A 26,169-nucleotide genomic window follows, 5' to 3' on the forward strand; every position below is an offset into this window, starting at 1 on the left:
TGGATCCAGAGTCAGAGGAAGGAAAGATTGAACGAACGAAACGCGATACCAGATGGTGATCATTTTGATCATCCAGGAACCTGCCCTATCATGCTGCCACTTCTGCCAGAGGCACTGCAGGCATCCTGCCACAAGTGGTCAATGATGAGGATTGCCATTCCTAGTGGAAGCGACTACCTTGGCCACTCCCTCTTGCTTCCATATTTCCCCTGAAGGACTTGCCCCCTTTCTGACTTTGAACTGAAGGGACGTTTGGACACCTTAGAAGGCCCAGAGGACCTCGAAGTCGAGGGGTTAGAAATACCCTGCGGACTACGAGACAACTGGGACGGTCTTCCGTAGGGTCTGGATGTCATGACCATATGGAGGAGAGAATCGTTCGACGATTTCCTCCATCTTTCAGCAGCTCTCTCAATCTCCTCGGGAACAAAGAGAGAGGAACCTTCAAGCAAGGAATTCCTCAAAAGTGACACTTCCACTTTCGGCCCCTACCTGTAGAACTTTCCTATGATGGTGTCCCTCCTCTTAAGGATGGCATTTGCCCACAAGTTGATGACGTGGTGCGACAGAAACTCAAGAGTTTGGGTACCCAACAATAGGAAGGACTCCAAGAACTTCCTTTAGAACTCCTTTGAAAGATGGAAGGAGCGCACAATGTAGCCCATAGACCTGAACCATAGGTCGAGCCATGAAGCAGCCTGCATGGTGGACTTTGTGCCTCGCTCTATGTTGAGGAGCTCAAATGCCGAAAAGAACGCTCTCAATGCGGAAAGGTCGGAAGACCCTTCGTCAGACTCTCCAACGAAGGGTCAGGGACATAGTGGAATGTGGTTCCTTTTCTATCTCGTAGTACTTCCCTTGTAACGTAAAAGAAGGTGGTAAGGATTGCGAGGAGGAACCTCCCCTCAAGGAACTAGATGATTCAGCTATCTGAGAAATAGCTTTCCTTCTGGCAGCTGTCATGCCCTTAGACCAGGGCAAAGCTGCACTGGTCTTATGGGGCCTCTGAGTTCCGAAGATCTCATCAAGAACCATCTCCTTCCCTTCCTGGGTGGTAGTACCAGGAGTAGACCACTTGTTAATGGCCCTCATGCAAGAGAGGATCTGACAGAAGGTACGCGCCGACTCTTCTTTCTTGTTCCGAGTGATAGTTCGGACTGGCTGCCCTCAGGAGATATTCATCGTTCATGTTGATGGCATCATCTACCTCCAGGCTCACATTCAGAGCTTGGGGTAGGTCAGGGTTGTGAATGGGACCTGCCACGGGAGACCTGTCCACCTCCGCCAAACAGGCTTCCCTTGCCTTGGTGTTCTTAAGTTTGGTTTTAGTGTCCTTGTATTCCCTTTGCACAGGAAAATGTTCCTCCAAGGTGTTAGGTGGAGGAACTTGCAAAGGTTTCAAGGTGCCAGTTGTAGAAGCCTAGCTACTGGAGCTGAAGACTCCTCCTCTGCTGGAGGTAAGGTTACTGGACACTGGTCTAGTGGCACCACCTCATTCCTTGAGAGTTGAAAGGATGGACAGTGATCTCCCTGGGAGAGCCAATGTCCCTGCTTGTCCGAGGGTGGATGATATTAGAGTGTGGTGGAGTGACGCCTCTCATCTTCCTCTTTTGTCGCTTCATCAAGAACTCCTTACCCTTGACTGGAGTAAAGGGAAGGTTCTCAAGAGAAGGATCTATGGTTGGAGGCACCTCAGCACTAGATAGAGATAGGGAGAATCGTCATGCCTTGTTTGACAAAGATCTCCTTCTAGGATCACAACTCCTATGCAACTAACTCGAGTCGGACTCTAAGGGAATCTGTAGAGTAGCCCTGACTGGAGCAGTAGAGGGCTGTGGCAGTGGAGGAGCCACACCCAAGGTCTTCTGTAATGTTGACAAGGAGGCACTAACCCAGGAAGAGAGCTCAGTGCCCTTCAGGGAGTCTTGGGTTTCCTCAGAGAATCTAAGAGGAACCCTAGGAGCCTGGGATGTCGTAGGAGATAGCCTCTGGGGCAACAAGAGATGCTCTTTTGGCAAGCGAAGAGGGCGATCAGGACTAATGGGTATGTTGGCGTACTTATCAGGAGGCTCCTTAAACACTTTTGGGAAGGGTATCGGCCTACTGCTAGAGGTGGTAGAAGCTGGAGGCGGAGGTGTTGGAACCGCACTTGCTTGTGATTCCGATACCTCTACTCATGAATCGCTCTTTGAAATCGCCGATTTGGGCGTGAAATCGCAAGATTCACACGCAAAATCAGAAGTTTCACGCGACAATAGGTGTGATTCCAGAGCAAAAGTGCTCTTCTCACAAGCACCAGGAGCCGTACTGGAAGATGGAAGCCCTGAGGATTCTTGTTTCTCCAGAGGATCGCCTACGCCAGACATGGTAGGCTGCGAGGGCAACCCAAAGCATTGCGGAGTGCGTTACAGAGGATCGTGAGCGTCTAGCCTGCGATAGTGAACAGCGTGAATGTCTTGAGTGCCTAGCTCGCGAATGTGAGTGTTGGCCTTGCGATCGTAAACTAAGTCCTCGTGATCGTGATTGGCGCCCTTACGAGCGTGAACGTCACCCTCACGAGCGTGAACATCTCCCTCATGAGCGTGAACGTCGTCCTTGTGAACACTAGCGTCATCCTCGTGATCTAGAACGTGAGCATCCAGACCTAGACCTACACTGTTTTGCTCGTGATCATGATGATCACAATCGCGAGACTTTACCTTGTGAAGAGCAATGCCTCTAATGAGAGCGTTGAGGTCTCGTGAGCGTGACGCTCTAGAGCAAGAACGCCATCTAGAAGAGCGTTGAGATTGCCGTGACCTGCAATTTCTATGATGATTTAACGATTGTCGCGAGTGACGATCGGAAGACGAGTGACCCAAAGATCAAGGAGATGGAGAGTCTGATTCTTGCCCTCCGCTAGCATAAGGAGCTCTGGTCTCCTGAAAATCATCATCCACAGCTGGAGGATTCCTGTGGGGAGAAACAGAAGGCTGAAGATTAAGAGAAGAGGTCCCAGGATTGAGAGCGAAACCGTCGTCAGCAGGAGGCTGTTGGACTGGCGAACGCGCAAACGAACGCCACGTCCATGCGTGGAAGGTCCAGGAGAGGGCGACAGGTGGACTTTGCAGTCCTCCAGAGCACAAGATGTTGAAGGCTCTGGAGTTGGATCCTTCCTAGCACCACGCTGAAGGAGAAGTAAAGCTTCCTTTGTAGGGGGAGCAGAAACACCCAAGGATTGTCATGCCTGCAAGCACATCTGCAAGAGAGAATGGCTCCCCGGCAGCTGGAGGTGAAGTTGCTCCTCTAGGGGAAGCAACTATCCCCCCAATACCCCGAGGTTGCCAAGTAGTTATTCGGTCTGTGCTCCTGCTCGATTGGCACCCCCGCAGGAAAACGAGCGAGAAGGAGCTCTAGAAAGAGGTTTGGGTATGCGTGAAGACGAAGAATGCGCTTTTTTCTCCCCCGAGAGAGAGAGAGATCGCACTTCGCCTTCTTCCTGCGCTGTCCAAACTTCTCCCATTGGGAAGCAGGCCACTCCCGACACTTATCACGGGGCGAACCCTACTCACAATGAAGGCCTCTACATTTTGGACAAAGAGAGTGCAGGTCAGTATCCGCTAAAGACATGGTACCGCACGCAACACCCTCGCCCCCAGGGCACGTCTGCATGAGGGCATCAGAAGAAGAACAAACACACGTGAAAAGAAAAAATTATATAGTCCAATGACAGCCTTTGGAGGAGAGAGAGTAGATGTCTGCTCTTTACAAGTCAAAAGAAAAAAGTAATGTAGCTCACAGCTGTGAGGGTATATATAGGCAGCTGGGTAACCCCCAGCCAACCCCCTGCCTACCCACTAGTGGTTAGGCAGGGTTGCCACCTCACACTTTTAGTCTAATGGCTACCTTCTAGCTTTGCCGAAAAATAATCCACATAAATAACGGAAAGTTTGTTAGTGTGGGAACAATTTGGGATAAGTGTTGATAAAACTACGCTTCTGGAAAGGAAGCTATGTGAGCATCAGCATCATCATCATCTCCTCCTACTCCTATTGACGCAAAGGGCCTCTGTTAGATTTCGGCAGTCGTCTCTATCTTGAGCTTTTAATTCAATACTTCTCCATTCATCATCTCCTACTTTGCACTTCATAGTCCCTAGCCATGTAGGCCTGGGTCTTCCAACTCATCTAGTGGCCTTTGGAGCCCAGCTGAATGTTTGGTGAACTAATTTCTCTTGGGGAGTGCAAAGAACATGCCCAAACCATCTCCATCGACCCCTCATCATAATCTCATCCACATATGGCCCCCGAGTAATCTCTCTTATAGTTTCATTTCTAATCCTGTCCTGCCATTTAACTCCCAATATCCTTCTGAGGGCTTTGTTCTCAAATCTACTAAATATATTGGAGATTGTTTCATTGTCATACCATGAGTCATGTCCATAGAGTAACACCGATCTCACTAAACTGATATATGGTCTGATTTTTATAAGTAATTTCAGGCAATTTGATTTCCAAATTTTACTTAATCTAGCCATTGTCTCATTTGCTTTTTTCAATCTTTCACTAAACTCTAATTCTAAAGACCCTATGTTGGTAATCATAGTTTCTATATACTTAATTGATTCTACCTCATTAATTCTTTCTCCTTCCAATGATATTTCATCTTCTATTGCATACTCTGTTCTCATCCTCTCTGTCTTTCTTCTGTTTATCTTCAGCCCAACCTTGTGTGATATTTCATGCATTCTGGTAAGCAAGCATTGCAAATCCTGTGGTGTTCTGCTAACAAGGACAGCATCATCAGCATACTCTAGGTCTACTAAATTCCTATCACCAATCCAGTCCAATCCTTCTCCACCATCTCTGACTGTTCTACACATTACAAAATCCATGAGGAGAATAAAAACCATAGGAGATATCACATTCCTTTGGAGTACTCCGCTGTTCACTGGAAATTCATTTCATAAGACTCCATTAACATTATCTTTGCACTTGCTATACTCATGAACAAACTTAATCAAATTTACATATATAAGAGGAATTTCATAATAATGCAGGACTCTCCACAAAATTGGCCGGTGGACACTATCAAAGGCTTTTTCACAGTACATAAATGCCATCAAAAGGGGACTTCTATATTCTATGCATTGCTGTATGTCTAAAAATGAAAATTTGGTCAGTTCAACTTCTACCTTTTCTAAATCCTGCTTGTTCATCTCTCAGCTTTTCATCAATCTTTCTATCCAGTCTCTTTAGAATAAGCATACTATATATTTTCATAACTGACGTAAGTGTTATGCCTCTGTAATTATTGCAATCAGTCAGGCGAGTATAGAAATAAAAAGAATTATCATTAAAATGCTATTTCTCTGTGGAAGGAGGAGGGGGATAAAAAGTAGTTATTAAAATATTTTTAATCTATGAATTTCCTTCTTTACCTCAATACAGCATCATAAAAAATGTGGATTTATATGACCTAAAGCAACCCATTCAACCTATGAAATATAGTGAAAAGACAAAAAGAATAATAATGATAGATACAGGTATACATGCAAAATTCATACATAATGTTATTGATCACTTATCTACTTCTATTTTCCCTTGTTCAGTATATTTTGTGTTCCTGAAAGCTTTATCATTCTCCAATGCTCTTGCTATTATTTTGTTTATACTGTATATGCTTTAAGAAAATGAAGGTTGGGCCTGTCAAAAGAAACCACAGTCGGCAAGTGGACTGATACCCAAGAATGCCAAAATTACTCTGGAAATACTTGGAAGGATGAGGAAAGTTTTAGACGTATGGAGCGTTTTAAAGTAATGTTTAGGCACTGCAAAAACTCACATAAATGAAAATTATAGAAATCAAAGAAAGAAATCTGATGAAGGCCCTTTGTTTCACTCCATAGATAATTCAGTTTAGGGTCTAGCATAAGCTGCAATATGGTTGAATTGAATATGGGATTTAGTCATTAAGCCAAGCACTGGGGCATCAAAGGCCATTCAGCGCTATATAATGAAAATCATTCAATCATATCTGTACACTCATACCATTTAGTATCATTTTAACCTTTAATACAAATCGTAACACTTTCATACAATAAAATCTAGATGTGAAATAAATAGGGATTAAAAGGGTAAAATAAATAAATAAATTAATAAAATCAATTATAGCTCGTAATATAACCCAATATTTTGTATAAATTTTCTCAAGTTCAGGGTATTACAGTTTTCCCCCAGTATATCTCTTAACGGTTTGTCCTGGAGTAAATGTGTCCTCCTCTGGAGATTAAAAACAGGACAATCGACTAAAATATGTTTAACATCCATTGTCACTTGACAGGTATTACAAAGAGGGGCCTGTCTCCCTTCCCCATTCTTCATTAAATAATTGTGCGTTGCATGTGTATGGCCAATACGCAGCCTAGTTAAAATAATGGTATCCCTTCTACTTGTAGAATTACAAGATGACCATTTATCCACCAATGGGTGGATTTGTTTCAATTTTGTATTGGTGGTCAGTTCAGACCATCAAGCTTGCCACTTATTTTTACAGTAAAGATGAATCTCACTTTTAAGATCTTTTGTAAGGAATACTCAAGGGGGATGGATTACTTAGCCCTGAAGCTTCCTTTGCTGCCTTATCTACTTGTTCATTCCCATCCACCCCAACATGGGCAGGGACCCAACAGAAGTGAACACTGATACTCTTCCTAGATTGCAGAAGTACTAACCAGTCCTGCACCTCTTGTACTAGATGATGGCCTGGCATAATTTGTTTTAATGAGAGTAAAACACTATTGGAATCCGTAAAAATTGTATAAAAACTATTTTGGTTGCCATTTTTAAAAATATGTTGGACTGCGAGAATTATTGCGTACAGCTCAGCAGTAAAAATTGAACAAGAGTATGGGAGTTTCCTTCTAATAACAATATCCCCCACCACAGCTGCACTTCCAACTCCTGCAGCCGATTTGGAGCCATCTGTAAAAACATGTTTCCCATGATGTTGAGCAGCATGATTTAAAAACTCACTTTTCATTACCCTACTAGGTAAGGTATTTTTCCCTCCTGTCGTAAAACATACTTTAACAGGTGGATTACACCAAGGAGGAGACTTGGGATATCCTACCTCTGCTATCTGTGCTGTTAACAAGCCTACTTCTCTAGCATCATTTTTCAGCTGTACTTCCAAAGGCTTAGGCACTCTAGATCTGTTAGGAGCACGATCTAAAGGTGCCCTAACATATTTACAGTTAGGATTGTTTCTCACAGCAAGGGACCTAGCTAAAAACCTCAAACTCAACTCCTCTCTGCGAATAGAAAGGGGAGGTATGCCAGAATCAACATAGAGACTGTCAATGGGAGATGTTCTGTAAGCACCTGTGCAGATGCGAAGCCCAGCATTGTGAACAATATCAAGTTTTCCAAGTAAAGTCTTTGTAGCTGACCCATATATTTGGCATGCATAGTCTAACTTGCTCAGACACAAAGATGTATAAATTCTAAGCAAAGTTGTTCTATCAGCACCCCAATCAAAATGCGATATCACTTTCAGAATGTTCAGTGACTTCTTAACCCTGATAGATAGGTCATTTATATGGGGACCAAATGTCATTTTCTTGTCGAAAATGACTCCAAGAAACTTGACACTATCCTCATATGGCAAAATACAATCATTTAAGAAAAGGGTGGGGATCTCTTCCCTTTTACGAGTACGAGTAAAGCGAATGGCTTTGGTCTTCTGAGGAGAAAACATGAATCCGCGAGAATTTGCCCATGCGGAAGCAGCATTTATTGCAATTTGAAGATTTTGGCATGCTTGTAGTGCAGATGATCCACTACAATAAATTGCAAAGTCATCAACAAATAGTGATCCTTGTATGCCAGGAGGTATGTGACTAATGAGACTATTAATTGCAACAGCAAACAAGGTCACACTCAATACGCTGCCTTGGGGGACACCTTCTTCTTGCATGTAGGATGAAGATAGTTCTGACCCTACTCTCACTTTAATGGAGCGGTTTGATAAAAATTCTTCAATAAAAGAGAACATATGTCCTCCTATACCCCACGAGGCCAATTGCTTTAAAATACCACCCCTCCAGGTGGTGTCATATGCCTTTTTGAGGTAAAAAAAGACACCCACCACCTGGTTTTGGTTAGAAAAAGCATTTGAAATTTCCCTTGATAACATCAGCAAAGGGTCTAGAGTACTTCGGTTCTTCCTAAAACCAAACTGTCTGTTAGATAAAAGATTTTTTGATTCTAGATACCACACAAGTCTGTTGTTGATCATTCTCTCAAATAGTTTGCATATGCAACTGGTCAAGGATATGGGCCTATAACTAGATGGCAGTTCTGGGTCTTTACCAGACTTGTGGCCTGGAATTACAATTGAAGTATGCCAGGAATCAGGAGATGTATGGGAAGCCCATAGACCATTAAAGGTTTCTAATAAAAATTCCTTGGTATCCACTGGAAGATGTGATATCATTTCATACCGGATGCCATCCTCACCTGGGGCAGTTAAAGAAGAGCTGGAGATAGCATTTTGCATCTCCTCCATACTAAAAGGCAGGTTAAAAGCTTCAGTATTTGAAGATGCAGGAGGAACAACAGATGTTGATGCTCTAATTTGTTGAAATGCTGGGGAATAGTTGTCAGCACTTGATACATGAGCAAAGTGCTTAGCAAGAACCTCTGCTACATCTTTGGGGTCAGATATATATCTATTATTTTCCCTTAATATTGGTAGAGGCTTAGGGACGAATTTACCTTGAAGTTTTCTAATCTTGTCCCATATTTCCTTTGAAGGAGTTTTGGTATTAATATTAGATATATATTTCTTCCAAGATGCTCTCTTTGCTTTTTTAAAAGTTCTTTTTTGTTTGGCACAGGCTCTGAGATATGCTATTCTATCTGCTAAATAGTTTGTCCTCAAGTATCTTCTGAAGCAAGTTCGGGTCACTTTTCTTGCGTTGGCACATTCTTTACTCCACCAAGGAACTACAGAGCGATGAGGTAAACCGCATGTTTTAGGTATAAACTTGCTAGCATTATCATCAATAATATTTTCAAGATGTTGATAGGCATGCACTGGAGATGTAAATTCATCATATTCTTTATCAGTGTGTGAACAGTTTTCATAAGCTGCCCAGTCTGCCTCATCTATCTTCCATTTTGGTGGACACTGAGAAGGAAGATTATGGACATAATTTAACATTATTGGCCAATGGTCACTGCCATGTAGGTGTTCATTTACTGACCAAAGGTAGTCCAATCGAATGGATGAGGAACAGATTGACAAATCAATGGCTGATGTAGAGTTGTGGAATACATCATACCTAGTTGGAAAACCATCATTCATTAGTATTACATCATTGTTGTCGATTAATTCTTCAACAAGATTACCCCATCTATCGCACACATTTCCACCCCATAAAGTATGCTTTGCATTAAAATCACCCATTAAAATAAAAGGGGCAGGAAGCTGATTGATCAAGTCTTGGAGGTCAGAAAGTCTAAGCCTTCTTGGATTACCAGCATGATCTAAGAGGAAAAGTTCTAAGGATGGTTCAATATATAGCGAGCATAAAGTAATTTTTTTCCCGATATGAGTTCTAACTGCACATGCCTGTAGTGGTGTATTGAATAGGATTGTTTCAAATTTTACAGATTTGTGAATAATAAAACCTGTATCACCTTGAGCTCTTGCAGCTTGCAAAGGAGGGGATCTACAAAAATGATAATTGAGTCCAGGATTAAATAGTTTGTCACTGATCTTGGTTTCCTGTAGGCAAATTACCTTCGTGTCTGAGTCCCTGGTTAAAGTTTTTATTTGCTCAATGCTAGTACTTAGACCTCTGCAATTCCACTGGATGATAGACATTATCTTTTGTTATTATTTTTCTTTGTCTCATTTGTCTTTTGGGACTTTTCAGATGAAGCCATGTAAGGCCTGGAGATGGAAGGCTTTACTAGGCCACATCTCTTCTTTTCTTTCTTTCTAGGATCTTTGAAAGAGTCAACCTTAGGATCATGAGCAGTAGGGCACTTACCTGACTTAGATGAAGGTGAGGATGATGGGGACCTTTTCCTCTTTGGAAGATCTTGTTTTCTAATCTCCATCAAATCAGGTAGAGATTCTGCCTGAGACAATACATTTAAGGTGGTGGAAGCCACATTGGCTTCCTTGGAGGATTGTGCTAGAACTTCAACAGTTCGAGCACTTAACCCAGAAGGCTGGGCTACTACCTCTAGGGGAGATGCTCCTATCGGTGACAATACTTTTGGTGTGTTGGACACCATATTGACCTCTTTGGAGGTTTGTGCTCTGGCTTTTATAGCCTGAGCACTTGACCCAGATGGCTGGGCTACTACCACTAAGGGAGATGCACCTGACGGGCCAGGTGCTGCCACTGGTCCCCCTGTGGTAGTAAGGGGTAGTGGATTATAATCTTTTGTTGGCATCTTAACCGCGCGAGCAAAATTAAGTTGCCGATTGAGTAAATGCTTTGCATAACCTACACTTATATGTTCAGCATTTGCTTTCAAGATTGCAGCTTCTTCATTCTTGTATTCTCTACATCTTTTATCATTTGGTTTATGATTATCTTTACAGTTTGCACAGGTTGTATCTCTGTTGCATTGGCCATGTTCTAACAAAGAACAGTTAATACAGATCTTCGTATTATTGCAGTACCGGGAAGGGTGACCGTACTTGAAACAATTAAAGCATTGTAAAGGCCTAGGTTTATATTCTCGAACACGTACTCTTTCATTCTCAATAATTATATGATCTGGTATAACAGGGGTTTCAAATGTTAAAACTACCATGCTTGTTTGAGGGATCTTACTTACTTTCCAAACATTAGCAGGGCACATGTCCAGAATTTCTGGTTCTGAGAATTCATATAGATCTTTATCAAAAACTACTCCTTTACCATAGCTGAAGCTCATATGTGGTTTAATATCCTTAATAGGATCAATTTCTGCAATCTTCATGCCACAAAGCATGTGAGCTTGAGTATCTGATTTTGCATTAATCAAAACAGATTGCTTACCGTATCTACTAATATCCTTACTTTTAATTAAACCAACTTTTTTTTTGTATAAACTTACTAATCTTATAATAGTTATAATTATCTATCTTTCCAGATGCAATTATCCATGTTGGGGGCTTGGGGGTTCTTACTTCTGGAAGTCTATGCTCTATTTCTTTTTCCATCCATTCTTCTGGTTTATATACCTCTAGGTGTCTTGGTGCTTTATCACATAAAGCCCCAGAAATCAAACAATTGTCAATTTTCATGCTCTCTAAATTTTTATTTGCTTCTAAAGCAATCTCAAAACTTGAAAATGATACCCAAGCTTCCAAAAAGCCTTTACTACCATTAAGCTCCATTAAAATTTCTTTGATTGCTCCAAATCTACAGAAGGCTTCATGAATTATGTCATAGCTACAACCAATTGGTATGTTTTTTAAGTGGAGAATTTTCAGATTTTTTGTTGGATCTGGTAATGAGCCAGAACCAGAGAGTAAAGTATTACGGTTATTACAAGCATCATTTTCCACCAGTGCCGATAAATTGTCTTTAACAACACTGGTCAAAGAAGTATTGTTGGAGGAATCCTTTTTATTGCCGAGGTTGTCAACAGAGCTTTCCCTATTTAAACAAGCAGAAGTCGTCAACGGTGTCTGGGGTTCGCCATTTGATCCAGGGGTACGGGGAATATTAAGTTTACTCATTAATTATTTTTTCAGGGGGAGGGAAGGGGTCATAATAACAATAAAAAAAAAAACAATGGAAAAAAATATAGTTTAAGGGAGAGAAAAAATTAAGACTGTCTGAAATTCCAAAGAAGACACCGTTAGCCTTTCCTGGAATTAATTTCTCCACCAATGACACCTGTGAAAGCTGCTTACCAAATGTCCACTCCCTACCCTACCACAAAGGGATGGTACCACTATGATTAGAGTGGCTCAAGTGTATGCCAAACCCGCTTGATGGGACTGAGAGCATTTCAAAAATACAATCATCCCCACTCTAATCATAGTGGCAGGCAAACCGGACAGAATGCCGAGAGTCCTATCTCTATAAAATCGCCAACCCCTGGAATCCGAAGGCCAAATTTCCTAAGAGATAGTTCCGCGTGCCAGTATGGGAATACTGACACTCCTAGGTGTCCAAACATTTTCGGGCAGTTGGCAAGACCACCACAGCTCCCACAATTGATTTTGAAATAAAAACCGATCATGGATACAATGTCCCCTCTAAAAAACCTGGACAGTGAAATGGGTAAAAGAGTTTTGACAGCAAGGTTGGAGACAGCTGATAATTATGAAGGAGGAATAAGCAATAAGAGATAATAGAAAAAGAATGAGAGAGATTTAGAGTCAAACTGAGGAAAAGAAATTCCCCAGTTCGAGAGCCCTCTTGCCCGTCACAAGCCTTCAGCACGGGAATGATATGCCGTGCTGAAGCCCAATGGCTTCATCAAGGCATTCTCTCGTTAAGAGGGAAGCTGCAATATGGGGCATGAGGAAAAAATTCAACAAAGTAAATTAGAACCATTACAACAATGAAAACGCATTTGTGATAAGCATTGCACTGTATTAAGTTTGCACACCACAAACTAAATCCCAACATCCATACAGATAGCTACATTGAAGACTAGAATAAATAAGATGCATTTGTATTAAACACAATGAAAATCATTATAAAACTAAAAAGGAAAAGTTTCATTTAAAAGTTTACTATTGGTGTGAGATGTACACAATACTAGATTATAACATTTTCTTACCTCATAAAAGGCTTCATAAGATGGTGATTCATTGCCTGTTTTCTGCCCTTTATGTTTAAAGTTGACTTTATAATGGAAGCTTTCGCCCTGTGCTCGAACTTTTAATTCTATACCAGAAAAGGGCTTCAAGTCCCAGGCATCATCTGTTACAAAGCCAACAAATCCAGCACCATTTGGCTGAGGGTTTAGCATAGAGAATAGCACAGCTCTCTGGAAGAGTTGAGATTTCTGCAAAAAGAAAAAAAAAAAACTTTCATGCGTTAAAGCAAGTTTCCCCTTTCTAATTGCAATCAAATACTGTAGAGTTTTGCAAAGTAATGAAGATACTGTACTTGAGTAAGTCATTGTGAGTAAATGACTGCAAGATGCTTAAAAGATTTGGATAAACTTTTTACCTTCAAGCATGTGTAATGTCTTACTAAGAAATCTAAACAAATAACAGTCTAGGTTCCATTACTTTATCAATAACATTAAGTTATTAGTCTAATGAGGCTGTTAATAATCTCTATATATTTTCACATTGTGAAATTACTTAGAGACAATTATAATTGAAAAACTTTACTTTAAAAATAAAAATTTTCCTATTTTCTTTCATTTCAATAGGCTTGGGGCTGTGGTATAGTACCAAGTAAATCTGGCAGTTAATGATAATGACATTGGCTTGGGTTGGGTATGCTACAGATCCTTCATATTTTCAGTCTCAAAGTCAAAACTAAATCCCAATCCTCTTGACATCACAAGTCAATGGGGCAGAGGCAAGCATGTACATGAACATCACATGAATATATAAATGATTAATCTTATCATTAAAATTACATATATTTCTATGAAACTCCCCTGACGTTTATAATGTTGACTCCCATACTCCAATGGAGTTGGGTTGATAAATACAAAGAGATAGGAAATACATACATCATACATGTACCAAGGTACTTCCTCCAATTTTGGGGGGTAGCCGACATCAAACAAATTAAACAAAAAAGGGGACCTCTCCTCTTTACATTCCTCCCAGCCTGACAAGAGACTCAACCAAGTTTTGCTGGTACTGCTAGGGTAGCACAGCCCACCCTCCCCCGTTATCCACCACAGATGAAGCTTCATAACGCTGAATCCCCTACTGCTGCTACCTTTGCGGTCATCCAAGGCACCGGAGGAAGCAGCAGGGCCTACCAGAACTGCGTCACAATCGCTCGCCATTTATTCCTATTTCTAGCACGCTCTCTTGCCTTTCTCACATCTATCCTCCTATCACCCAGAGCTTCCTTCACTCCATCCATCCACACAAAATTTGGCCTTCCTCTTGTACTTCTCCCATCAACTTCTTTAGCAGACAACCATTTTCCATTCTCTCAACACATTCATATCCACTCTAGCTGCTAACTCATTTCTTACACCCGTTCTCACTCTCACTACTTCGTTCCTAACCCTATCTACTCGAGATACACCAGCCATACTCCTTAAACACTTCATCTCAAACACATTCAATTTCCGTCTCTCCGTCACTTTCATTCCCCCACAACTCCGATGCGTACATCACAGTTGGTACAATCACTTTCTCATATAGAACTCTCTTTACATTCATGCCCAACCCTCTATTTTTTACTACTCCCTTAACTGCCCCCAACACTTTGCATTCTTCATTCACTCTCTGACGTACATCTGCTTCCACTCCACCATTTGCTGCAACAACAGACCCCAGGTACTTAAACTGATCCAGCTCCTCAAGTAACTCTCCATTCAACATGACATTCAACCTTGCACCACGTTCCTTTCTCATACATCTCATAACCTTACTCTTACCCACATTAACTCTCAACTTCCTTCTCTCACACACCCTTCCAAATTCTGTCACTAATCGGCCAAGCTTCTCTTCCTCATCTGCGACCAGTACAGTATCATCCGCAAACAACAACTGATTTACCTCCCATTCATGGTCATTCTCGTCTACCAGTTTCAATCCTCATCCAAGCACTCGAGCATTCACCTCTCTCACCACTCCATCAACATACAAGTTAAACAACCACGGCGACATCACACATCTTTGTCTCAGCCCCACTCTCACCGGAAACCAATCGCTCACTTCATTTCCTATCCTAACACATGCTTTACTACCTTTGTAGAAACTTTTCACTGCTTGCAACAACCTTCCACCAACTCCATATAACCTCATCACATTCCACATTGCTTCCCTATCAACTCATACGCTTTCTCCAGATCCATAAACGCAACATACACCTCCTTACCTTTCGCTAAATATTTCTCGCATATCTGCCTAACTGTAAAAATCTGATTCATACAACCCCTACCTCTTCTAAAACCACCCTGTACTTCTAAGATTGCATTCTCTGTTTTATCCTTAATCTTATTAATCATTACTCTACCATACACTTTTCCAACTATACTCAACAAACTAATACCCCTTGAGTTACAAAACTCATGCACATCTCCCTTACCCTTCTTATATAGTGGTACAATACACGCACAAACCCAATCTACTGGTACCAATGAAAACACAAAACACATTAAACAATCTCACCAACCATTCAAGTACAGTCACACCCGCTTCCTTTAACATCTCAGCTCTCACACCATCCATACCAGATGCTTTTAATACTCTCGTTTCATCTAGTGCTCTCCTCACTTCCTCTCTTGTAATCTCTCTCTCATTCTCATCTCCCATCACCGGCACCTCAACACCTGCAACAGCAATTATATCTGCTTCCCTCTTATCCTCAACATTCAGTAAACTTTCAAAATACTCCGCCACCTTTTCCTTGCCTCCTCTCCTTTTAACAACCTTCCATTTCCATCTTTCACTGTCTCTTCAATTCTTGAACAAGCCTTCCTTACTCTCTTCACTTCTTTCCAAAACTTCTTATTCTCTTCATATGAATTACCCAATCCCTGACACCATCTCAGGTCAGCTGCCCTCTTTGCCTCACTTACCTTGCACTTTACTTCCACATTTTTCTTTCTATATCTTTCATATTTCTCTACACTATTAGTCTGCAGCCTTTCTCCAAAAGCCCTCTTTTTCTCTTCCACTTTTACCTTCACTCCTTCATTCCACCATTCACTGCCCTTCCTCATGGTGCCTCCAACAAACTTCTTGCTGCACACATCACTTGTAATCCCAACAAAATTTTTTTCTTGCTAACTTCCACTCCTCTAAATTAAGTTTCTCTTACTTTCACTTCGTCATATGCCATTTTCAACCTTTCTTGATATTTACTTTTTACCCCCAGATTTATTAGCTCTTCAACCCTCACTAGCTCCCTTTTACATCCCCCTACTCTATTCCCCCACTCTTTTGTTACAACTAATTTTCCTTCAACCAAAAAATTATCAGACACACCGTTAGTCATACCCCTAAACACGTGCACATCTTTCAATCTTCCAAACATTCTTTTAATTATCAACACATAATCCATTAATGCCCTTTCTACCACTCTTCCATTTGCCACTCTTACCCATGTATACTTGTTTTTATCTTTCTTTTTGAAAAAGCTAGAATGTATCACCATCTCTTGCTCAACACACATATCTACCAGTGACTCTCATTTTCACCTGGTACGCCATACTTCCCAATGACACCTACCTCTCCAGCGCCCACTCTAGCATTTAAGTCACCCATGACAACTACATAATTCCTTCTACCCAGTCCTTCTACACACTTACTTAATTCATTCCAGAACTCATTTTGCTCTTCACTTTTCTCACAACCTGGCCCATATGCGCTGACAAAGGCCCAACATTCCCTACCCAACCTAACCCTTACCCACATTAACCTAGATGATATCTCCTTCCATTCCACTACTTTACCTGTCATCCATTCACTCAGCAATAAAGCCACACCTCTTGCTCTTCCCTTTTCAATCCCAGACACTCTACCAGACATTTCACCAAACATCACTTCACCTTTCCCTTTTATCTTTGTCTCACACAAAGCCAATATATCCATCCTTCTATTCCTAAACATACTTCCAATCTCACATCTTTTACTCTCTATCGTACTACATCCACGCACTTTCAAACACCCCAAAACTAGAGTGCGGGGAACAGTCACTCTACCCCCAGCTCCACCTCTTTGATGACTCACTGGATTATAATACAGGAGAGGGGGTTCCCAGCTCCCTCATCCTGTCCCTTTTAGTCGCCTCTTACGACACGTGGGGATACGTTGGCTCTATTCTAATTGTTTTTATGCGGTAGGAAATAGGAAATATATTCCTAAAAACTGAATTTTAATGATAAAAATTATTTTTACACTCATCTGATGTTCATAATTCTTCTTTCGAAGTTTTTTAAATGTCGACACCTACACTTAAATAAAAATTCCCCATTTTCTCTCCTAGAGAAATGTCTCCCCCTCTGAGAACTATCACACCATCTGGTGGTCAATGGCAACTAACCAGTCCATGATACATTAACAGTTCCCTTTGCCTTAGAGTTCTTAAAGTCAAAACCCGATCATTAGTCTCTTGGCATCACTGATCAGTGGGAAGGAGGGACAAGCATATGAACTTCAGGTCAGTATAAAAATAATAAATCTTATCATTAAAATTCTATTGACAACTCACACACTTTGATGAAGGTGGGTTATTGAAGGAAAAAGATGTTAGGTAGCAATCATGTGAACCTATAATTATTTTCCACAAACTAAGAAACTTTAGCTATGGAAAGCAGCTCTTCTATGAGGATACTCCAAAATCAAACCATTGTTCTCCAGTCTTGGGCAGTGCCATAGCCTCTGTACCATGGTCTTCCACTGTCTTGGGATAGTTCTCTTGCTTGAGGACACTGGGTACACTATTCCATGTTATTTCTCTTCCTCTTGTTTTTGACATTTTAAAAGCTTACAATATATATGAAAGATTCTTACAATATTTTATTCTAATTGTTAATTACTTCTCGTAGTTTATTTCCTTATTTCCTTACCTCACTGGGCTATTTTCTCTGATAGAGCCCTTGGGCTTATAGCATTTTGCTTTTCCAAATAGGGTTGTAGCTTAGCAATTAATAATAATAATAACAATAATACTGTAATAATAATAATAATAATAGTGATAATTATAATAAAAGAACTACAGTACTGTATTTCCCATTCTACGTTGTATCAGGTGAAACTAATTATAAAATTCCTAATCGGGTCCCAACTTCATCCATCTACATGACAAACATTAATGAAAATTGATAATTATAAGATTATTATTTGGACCACCCAGGATATCCAGTAAAAGTGAATCCCATCTATGTATACAATTTTTAAAAAATTACAAACATTCACATGAAACTTTTGCCAGACTCAGAGAGGGTAGAAAGCTTGGAGGGGATCTTAAACCAAACACCCTTTAATCCCTGGGACCAGGGCAAGGCTGCACTGGTCTTTGGAGGCTTTGGGTGCCTAAGACACTGTCTAGGCCCATGTCTTTGCCTTCTTGCGGGGCCGTCTCTGGATCAGGTAACCCGGTGAGGGCCCTCATGATGGTCAGATCCTGCCAAAAGGCATGCCTCGACTCTCTCTGGAGCTGGTGAGACGATGTTCTCTTCCACGGGTCTTTCCGTCGGTGACGGGAGGTGAGAGTTCAAAACCGAGCGCCTCTCGATACGGTGGGTGAGGCATTGGAGGGCTGAGGCGACAATGGAACCCTAGAGGGGGGCCCTACTCTTTGAGCCCTGACTGGAATCAATTTGACCCTTAATGAAGGGAGCTTATCAGGAGATCCCCTCTTCCTCTTCAGGATGGAAGAAACAATCATGGTCCATAGTCCCGGATCGGTTGAAACAGAAGACAAATCCAAGGAAGTACATCGGGGCAAAGGCCTGTGTTACAGTTCTAAACAAGGCTGCTTACTCATCAAAGCACCCTCCAAAAGAACTCCAGAAGGGAGCTGTAGATGTAGATTCCCTTCTATGCGCAGGAAGTTTCGGAATTCTAAAACCATGAAACTTGACCCCTTCCTCCTTCCCCGGCTGTTGCGTCGTTACGCGTTTGCAGGGAGGGAAATGGGTCATTGGTGAACGATCGTTAACCACCTTACCTTTCCTAGCGGTGACTATCACAGCCTTTGGTGACTGCATTTGGTGATCCTCGCTTGCATGAGGTTGTGACGGCCACTGACGTGTTGGAGAACGTCAAGAAACTTCCTGCTCAAGACGCGCTGGTGATTGTTGACGTGAAGACCGATGACTCGATGATCGATGATAGGGAGAATGTCTCCATGTTGACGAGCAATACAGTGAACCCTCGTTTATCGCGGTAGATAGGTTCCAGACCCGACCGCGATAGGTGAAAATCCGCGAAGTAGTGACACCATATTTACCTATTTATTTAACATGTATATTCAGACTTTTAAAACCTTCCCTTGTACGTAGTACTGTTAACAAACTACCCTTTAATGTACAGAACACTTAATGCATGTACTACAGTACCCTAAACTAAAACAGGCACAAATATTAAAGGCGATTTTATATCATGCGTTTCCTAAACACGCCAAAAAGCACGATAAAAAATGGCAACCAATGTTTTGTTTACGTTTCTCTGATCATAATGAAGAAACAAACGCATTTACACATCTGCGTATAGGTTAGTTTTTGCATCGATTATATTGATTATACAGTATGTTGATTTTGTTATTACCAATGTTTTACTTAATTTTTCTTAGGACTTCCAAATGAAATGTTTTTCTTTATGACGCCGCCTGAAACGACGGCATCATAAAGTACGCTCAGTAAACAAACGAAGGCATTTAACACGCATGATGAAAGTGATAAATAATGATATTACAGTAAAAGCTTTTAGAAAATATGTTATTACAAATATTATTTACCGTATCTATATAAAATCATACATACATAGCAAAGCAGGAAAACAATTTACGAGAGAGAGAGAGAGAGAGAGAGAGAGAGAGAGAGAGAGAGAGAGAGAGAGAGAGAGAGAGAGAGAGAGAGAGAGAGAGAGTTGTTTTACATACGTAAATGTAAATTTTAAACAAAAAAAAATAGCCCCATTTCATATAAAATAGGTTATTACAAATATTTTACTTTATCATATTACAGTAGTCTGTATAATACTGTAAAGTTCAGTACAGTATGTTGTTGTTATAGTCGTGGCGATGAAATTCTCACGAAACAAAAACACGGCATTCAATTACAACAGCTGATTTTCTCTCTCTCTCTCTCTCTCTCTCTCTCTCTCTCTCTCTCTCTCTCTCTCTCTCTCTCTCTCTCTCTCTCTCTCTCTCTCTCTCCGTGTTATACAATACTTACATATAGATGAAGAAACTAAAATTAGATTTCTTAGTGTCAATTAAATACGAAACGAAAAAATTATGCCTAGTTTACATCCATTTCAATCGTTGCTAAAAATACGGCATCCGATTTCATCAGCAAACCACTATTTTTTGGGAAACATCATTTTATTCTAGAAAATTGCTACTCGAGTTAATTACACATTAAGAAAGCGTGTACTTTTGTTTTTAAATTTCGGGTGTGTTTTAAAAATCGAGAGTATTGTTGACTTCTTTTTGTTTTACTTTTGGCTGTGATTAGATCAGCTGACGTCTAGCTGCCGATCGTGAGAGTGTACGAATACACTAACAAAGTATCGTTTATACCATTTCTTAATTTATTCAAACCGTCTACAGTATACAGTCGATATTACATAAGCACCAATGTGTTATAACCTATCAAATTTTTTTGTTTATTACATTTAAATCAACACACACACACACACACACACACACACACACACACACTCTCTCTCTCTCTCTCTCTCTCTCTCTCTCTATCTCTCTCTCTCTACCTCTCTCTCTCTCTCTCTCTCTCTCTCTCTCTCTCGCTCTCTCTCTCTCTCTACCTCTCTCGCTCTCTCTCTACCTCTACCTCTCTCGCTCTCTCGCTACCTCTCTCTCTCTCTCTCTCTACCTCTCTCTCTACCTCTCTCTCAACCTCTCTCTCTCTCTCTCAACCTCTCTCTCCCTCTACCTCTCTCTCTCTCTACCTACCTCTCTCTCTCTGTGGGCTACTTTTCACTACCTCCCATTCCTTACCTCCCTCTATCTCTCTAACAAATGATATCTTTGTTGCTCCTCAAAGTTTCATTTATATTGAAAATCAATCATGATTCAATTTTCCTTACTTTCTCCAATCTCGTACCATCGGTCACATCGCGGTATTTTCAAAATTTCCGGAAAATCCGCGATATATGTATATACATGCGTTATGAAAAAAATCCGCGAAGTGGTGAATCCGCGATGGTCGAACCGCGAAGTAGCGAGGGTTCACTGTACTGCAATAATGCTGAATCGATCGTCACTGCTGCACGAGAGGCAGCTCGGTGTGTCGACAATCCTCAATTAGGCGAATCACATGTAGCTGGAAGTGAAGGCTGACAGATGTACGATGATTGACGTAGCAGCGATTCACAAACAGGTGGGGGAACATGTTCCGAAGAGGAACGACATGATGGTTTGGGAACGCTATGAATTACAGCCGAACGCTGGCTAGTTGAGCGACGGATGAGCGATTCCATAGACGATGATGGTCTCCACAACACGTGCGGTCACTGAGGTGAACTCTGTCAGTTAGGCGATCGCTGATGAGCAGGCGATTTCCAAGGTGGTGGGTGAGCAGGGGATTCTAGAGTTCTCAGCCATTCTCGCATAGCAGAAGCTTGACGAGAAGTTGAATGCATAGGCGATTCATACGTAACCGAACGCTTAGGCGGTACAAGAGTTGTCGATCGTTGACGATGGTCAAGCGATTCACGAGCTGATAAAAGCATCAGCAATTCACACACTGCTGGTCGATGGTGAGACTGTCAAGCAAGTGAGTGTTGTGACGAGATTGGAGACAGAGGTGATGGTTGGTAACCAAACGAGTCAAGTTGAACTGTTTCTTCCGAAAAAGAAGACTGAGGAGATGAAGAGACGTCTCTTGACTGAAGGAGCAAGAGGACGGACACGGCGAGGTCTCTTACTGCCGACACAACGATGTACGACCGTGGGATCAGCAGGCTGATTGGCAGCAGGCCTCCGAAGAGGAGTCTCTATGTGAGTCAATTTACTAGAAAGGGAAACACTTGTCATAAAGACGTGCCTCGGACTCTGCTTTTCCCCCAAAGGATGTCCATCAAGGGAAGGAGCGCAGACCTCGCCGGCAGAAGCAGCTGGCAGGGCAGCAGATGAGCTCTCCGAAACAACGTCGACAACAGACAAGGGGTTGACTTCTGATGCCGACGCGTACTGAAGATCAGCACCCCGGTGCAAGAACCGCAACACCGCCTCCTTGGAAGGATCACCAGGCAACCCCAACAACAGCCACAGCTGTAAAAGAGGGGAAAGTGACACGGCCTCACTTGGGGGGAGAGACGGAGAAACCCCACTAGGGGAGGCATCACCGTCTCCCAAAGACCAAGGTTGGCCAGGAGTTAAATAGCCTACGCTACTACTCATCGGCCCCGTGAAGAAAACAGTCCTAGTAGGAGCTTCAGAGGAAGGTCGGGAGTTGGATGAGGAAGCCTTGGGTTTCTTCTGCTTCAAAGCGACCTTCGAAGGGGAAGAATCCCGCTAGACTTCCTCTTTAGTCTACGCCTATACCTTTCCCACTGGGAGGAAGACCACACCCAACAATCATTACATTTGTTGTTTATGTCACAGCATTGTCCTCTGGGGCAAAGACTGTAGGGATCTGTTTCCACAGCAGACATAAAATTTCCGCAGGTGCAGCCCTCTGTTCCAGTTCAAGTCCACATGGCCGTAGAAGAAACACAGCACACACACAATGAAAAGAAAAAGCAAAAAACATTTAATGGCAGACCAAAATGGAGAGGATGAAGAACTGTGACAGCAGCACTCCATACAAGCCAAAAGCAAAAAAGCTCAGTCACAGGTGTGCGAGTGAGGGGTGTAGCCAGCTACCCCCATACCCACCCCCGCTAGGTAGCGGATGGGTAGTTAACCCTAGCTAAATTCTAATAATTCATCCTTTCAGCTTCGGCGAAAGTAATACCCCTATAAATAGCATTGGTTTGAATTCCAAAATTGTTAAAGCAAAGTTAGAGATTGATTAGTGTAGGTAAGGACAAATTATCTCAGATGCCATTAGTCACCTAATGTGGCCTCTTGAAAGAAAGAACGGGAAATTTATAGTATTCTGAGGTAATGCCTCTGTTGAGTTGGCTTCCGGGACAAAGCAATATGAACATCAAAGGAAGTTCATGGAAACAAATTAGACTAATTTCAATGAATATTACCAAAAATTCATTGTGCTGATTAACACATTCAGGATAGAAGATTACAGTAGTGGTAACTATCAAAAAAAATATTTGGTCTTTATTGGTTACACCTGTATTGTACATTCATTCACCCATCTACTCAATGATATTGGGGAATATGAAAGAACTTCAAATTATCTTTAAAAATGGATATGAGATGTGTAAATTATTCAATAATTTCTGTTCACTAAAATCACAAGAACTGAGTTTAGACAACTACAAATTTTCTAAACCCTAACACTGTAAAGGAGCTTTAAAGATATTCTTCATCACTCCTGAAGAACATTACATCCATCACTAGGAAACTCCGGATTCAAATTATTGTAAATAAATTGGACATATTTTAAAATAACCAAGTTCAGGAATTTCTTACATGTTACGTTGTTTAATATTGGACCTAAGTAAACTACCCTTGAAGATTTCCACACTCTAAGAACACATTTTACCTTATGTATTTTCTACAAACAGTACATTAATGTAGGTAAATTACCACTTGACTTAAGTACAGTACTTGTCTTATGCCTTTTCTCCATGATCTAGGGCTTCCTACTAGTCAGATTGAGTTCAGTAACTACGACTTTTCTACACAATTACTCCAGATAGCAGAAAGGAAGTAGGACTAGAGGTGAAGAAAGGAAGTACCAATAAAGGTATACTGTATTAGGAAAGTACAAATGGAGGTACAGTAAGAAAGGAAGTACGAATGGAGGTAAAGTAAGAAAGGAAGCACGAATGGAGGTAAAGTAAGAAAGGAAGTACGAATGGAGGTAAAGTAAGAAAGGAAGTACGAATGGAGGTAAAGTAAGAAAGACAGTACTGATGGAAGTAAATTAAGAAAGACAGTACTAATGGAGGTAAATTAAGAAAGACAGTACTAATGGAGGTAAATTAAGAAAGACAGTACTAATGGAGGTAAATTAAGAAAGACAGTACTAATGGAGGTAAATTAAGAAAGACAGTACTAATGGAGGTAAATCAAGAAAGACAGTACTAATGGAGGTAAATTAAGAACGACAGTACTAATGGAGGTAAATTAAGAAAGACAGTACTAATGGAGGTAAATTAAGAAAGACAGTACTAATGGAGGTAAATTAAGAAAGACAGTACTAATGGAGGTAAATTAAGAAAGACAGTACTAATGGAGGTAAATTAAGAAAGACAGTACTAATGGAGGTAAATTAAGAAAGGAAGGCCAAGCACCTAAGGAAATTGGTGCTCTTACAACCACCTCCACCCTCAGTCATCATTCACACGGACGCCTCAAAGGAAGGATGGGGAGGTCACTCTCACCAACAGAAAGTCCAAGGGACTTGGTCCTCCCTATTCAAGACCTTCCATATCAACATTCTGGAAGCCATGGCAGTTTTTCTAACTCTGAAGAGACTGAAGCCTCGCTGCTCGAACCACATAAGGCTGGTTCTGGACAGCGAAGTGATAATGAGATGTCTGAATTGACAAGGCTCGAGATCGCCCCAAATCAACCAAGTGATGTTGGCCATCTTCCGTTTGGCGGAAAAGAAGAGATGGCACCTATCAGCAGTTCACCTCCAAGGGTTCCGCAATGTGACGGCGGATGTCTATCCAGGCTTACACCGATAGAGTCAGAATGGTCCCTAGACGCAGGATCATTCTCCTTCATCTTACGTCAAGTCCTGGAACTGCAGATCAACCTCTTCGCGACGAGCGACAACAAGAAGCTACCTCGATACGAGGACCCTCTAGTGGAAGCAGTGGACGCGATGTCCCTAGATTGGAACAGATGGTCCTGGATTTACCTGTTCCCTCCACCCAACCTTCTGTTGAAAGTCCTCAACAAACTGAGATCCTTTCAGGGAACTGCAGCGATAGTGGCTCACAAATGGCCGAACAGCATCTGGTTTCTTCTAATATTGGAACTGCGACTGAAGCTGGTCCCGTTGCCGGATCCCGTTCTGACTCAACAAGTGCAGAAGTCGACTGTCTTCGCTTAATCACAGAAAACCCGAAACCTTCATCTCATGATTTTCTCTCCTTAGCAGTCAAGAAAAGGTTTGGGATTTCGAGAGACAGTATAAACTTCTTAGAAGAATATAAGTCTAAATCTACCAGAAGACAATATGAGTAGTCCTGGAAGAAATGGGTTGCCTTTGTCAAGGCAAAGAAACCAAAAGAAATTCCAACGGATTTCTGTCTATCATTCTTTATTCATCTTCATGAACAAGGATTAGCAGCCAACACGATTTCTACGTGTAAATCTGCCTTGACTAGACCCTTGCTGTATGCCTTCCAGGTAGACTTCTCTAACGAAATCTTTAATAAGATCCCTAAGGCCTGCAGCACCTCCGAGGCTCATTTCATGGTCCTTAAATAAGGTTCTTTATTTGGCCTCAACTCTGAACAATGAAGATTGCTCTCTAAAATATTTGACCCAAAAAGTTATATTCTTATTTGCACTAGCCTCGGGAGCCAGAGTTAGCGAAATAGTGGCCCTTTCGAGGGACGAGGGCCATATTCAGTTCACGGAAAGTGGAGAACTGAATCTTTTTCCCGACCCATCGTTTCTCACTAAAAATGAGCTACCCACTAAAAGGTGGGGTCCCTGGAGAATCTGTCCTCTGAAGGAAGATTCATCTCTGTGTCCAGTAGAGGGCCTAAAGGTCTATCTTTGTAGAACTTCAGACTTTAGGGGAGGACAGCTTTTTAAGGGAGAAACTTCAGGTTCAAAATTTTCTCTGAAGCAATTAAGGGCGAAGATCACCTACTTCATTCGCAGAGTGGATCCAGACAGTACACCCGCAGGTCATGATCCGAGAAAGATTGCCTCGTCTCTGGATTTTTTCCAAAATATGGATTTTGAATGTCTTCGCACATATACTGGATGGAAGTCATCCAGGGTATTCTTCAAACACTATGTGAAGCAAGTGCAGGAGATCAAGAGGTTCGTGGTGGCGGCAGGTAGTGTGCTAAAACCTGCCGCTTGAAAACTGCGAGGAACAGTACACTAATTGGGACTTTAGGTGATGGGTGTACATCTTCTCTCTCTATGGAATAACATGTTAAGTGAAGTGTCACCATGGTGACACTATGGACTGTTCCAAGTGTAAAAGGTGAAAGAAGCATAAAAGAATT

The 26,169-nt window shown here is 41.6% G+C and overlaps 1 protein-coding gene across 3 annotated transcripts in view; it reads right to left on the reverse strand.

Moving 5' to 3' along the window:
• Positions 1-26,169, reverse strand: part of LOC137653560 (uncharacterized) — a 56,382-nt gene that overhangs the window by 4,370 nt on the left and 25,843 nt on the right. For all 3 annotated transcript variants that reach the window (XM_068387063.1, XM_068387060.1, XM_068387061.1), the window contains exon 4: positions 12,786-13,013. In XM_068387063.1, coding sequence (XP_068243164.1) covers positions 12,786-13,013 — 228 coding nt within the window. The remainder of the gene's footprint in view (positions 1-12,785; positions 13,014-26,169) is intronic.

Source organism: Palaemon carinicauda, chromosome 14 (assembly GCF_036898095.1).
Source record: "Palaemon carinicauda isolate YSFRI2023 chromosome 14, ASM3689809v2, whole genome shotgun sequence".
Lineage (NCBI taxonomy): Eukaryota > Metazoa > Arthropoda > Malacostraca > Decapoda > Palaemonidae > Palaemon > Palaemon carinicauda.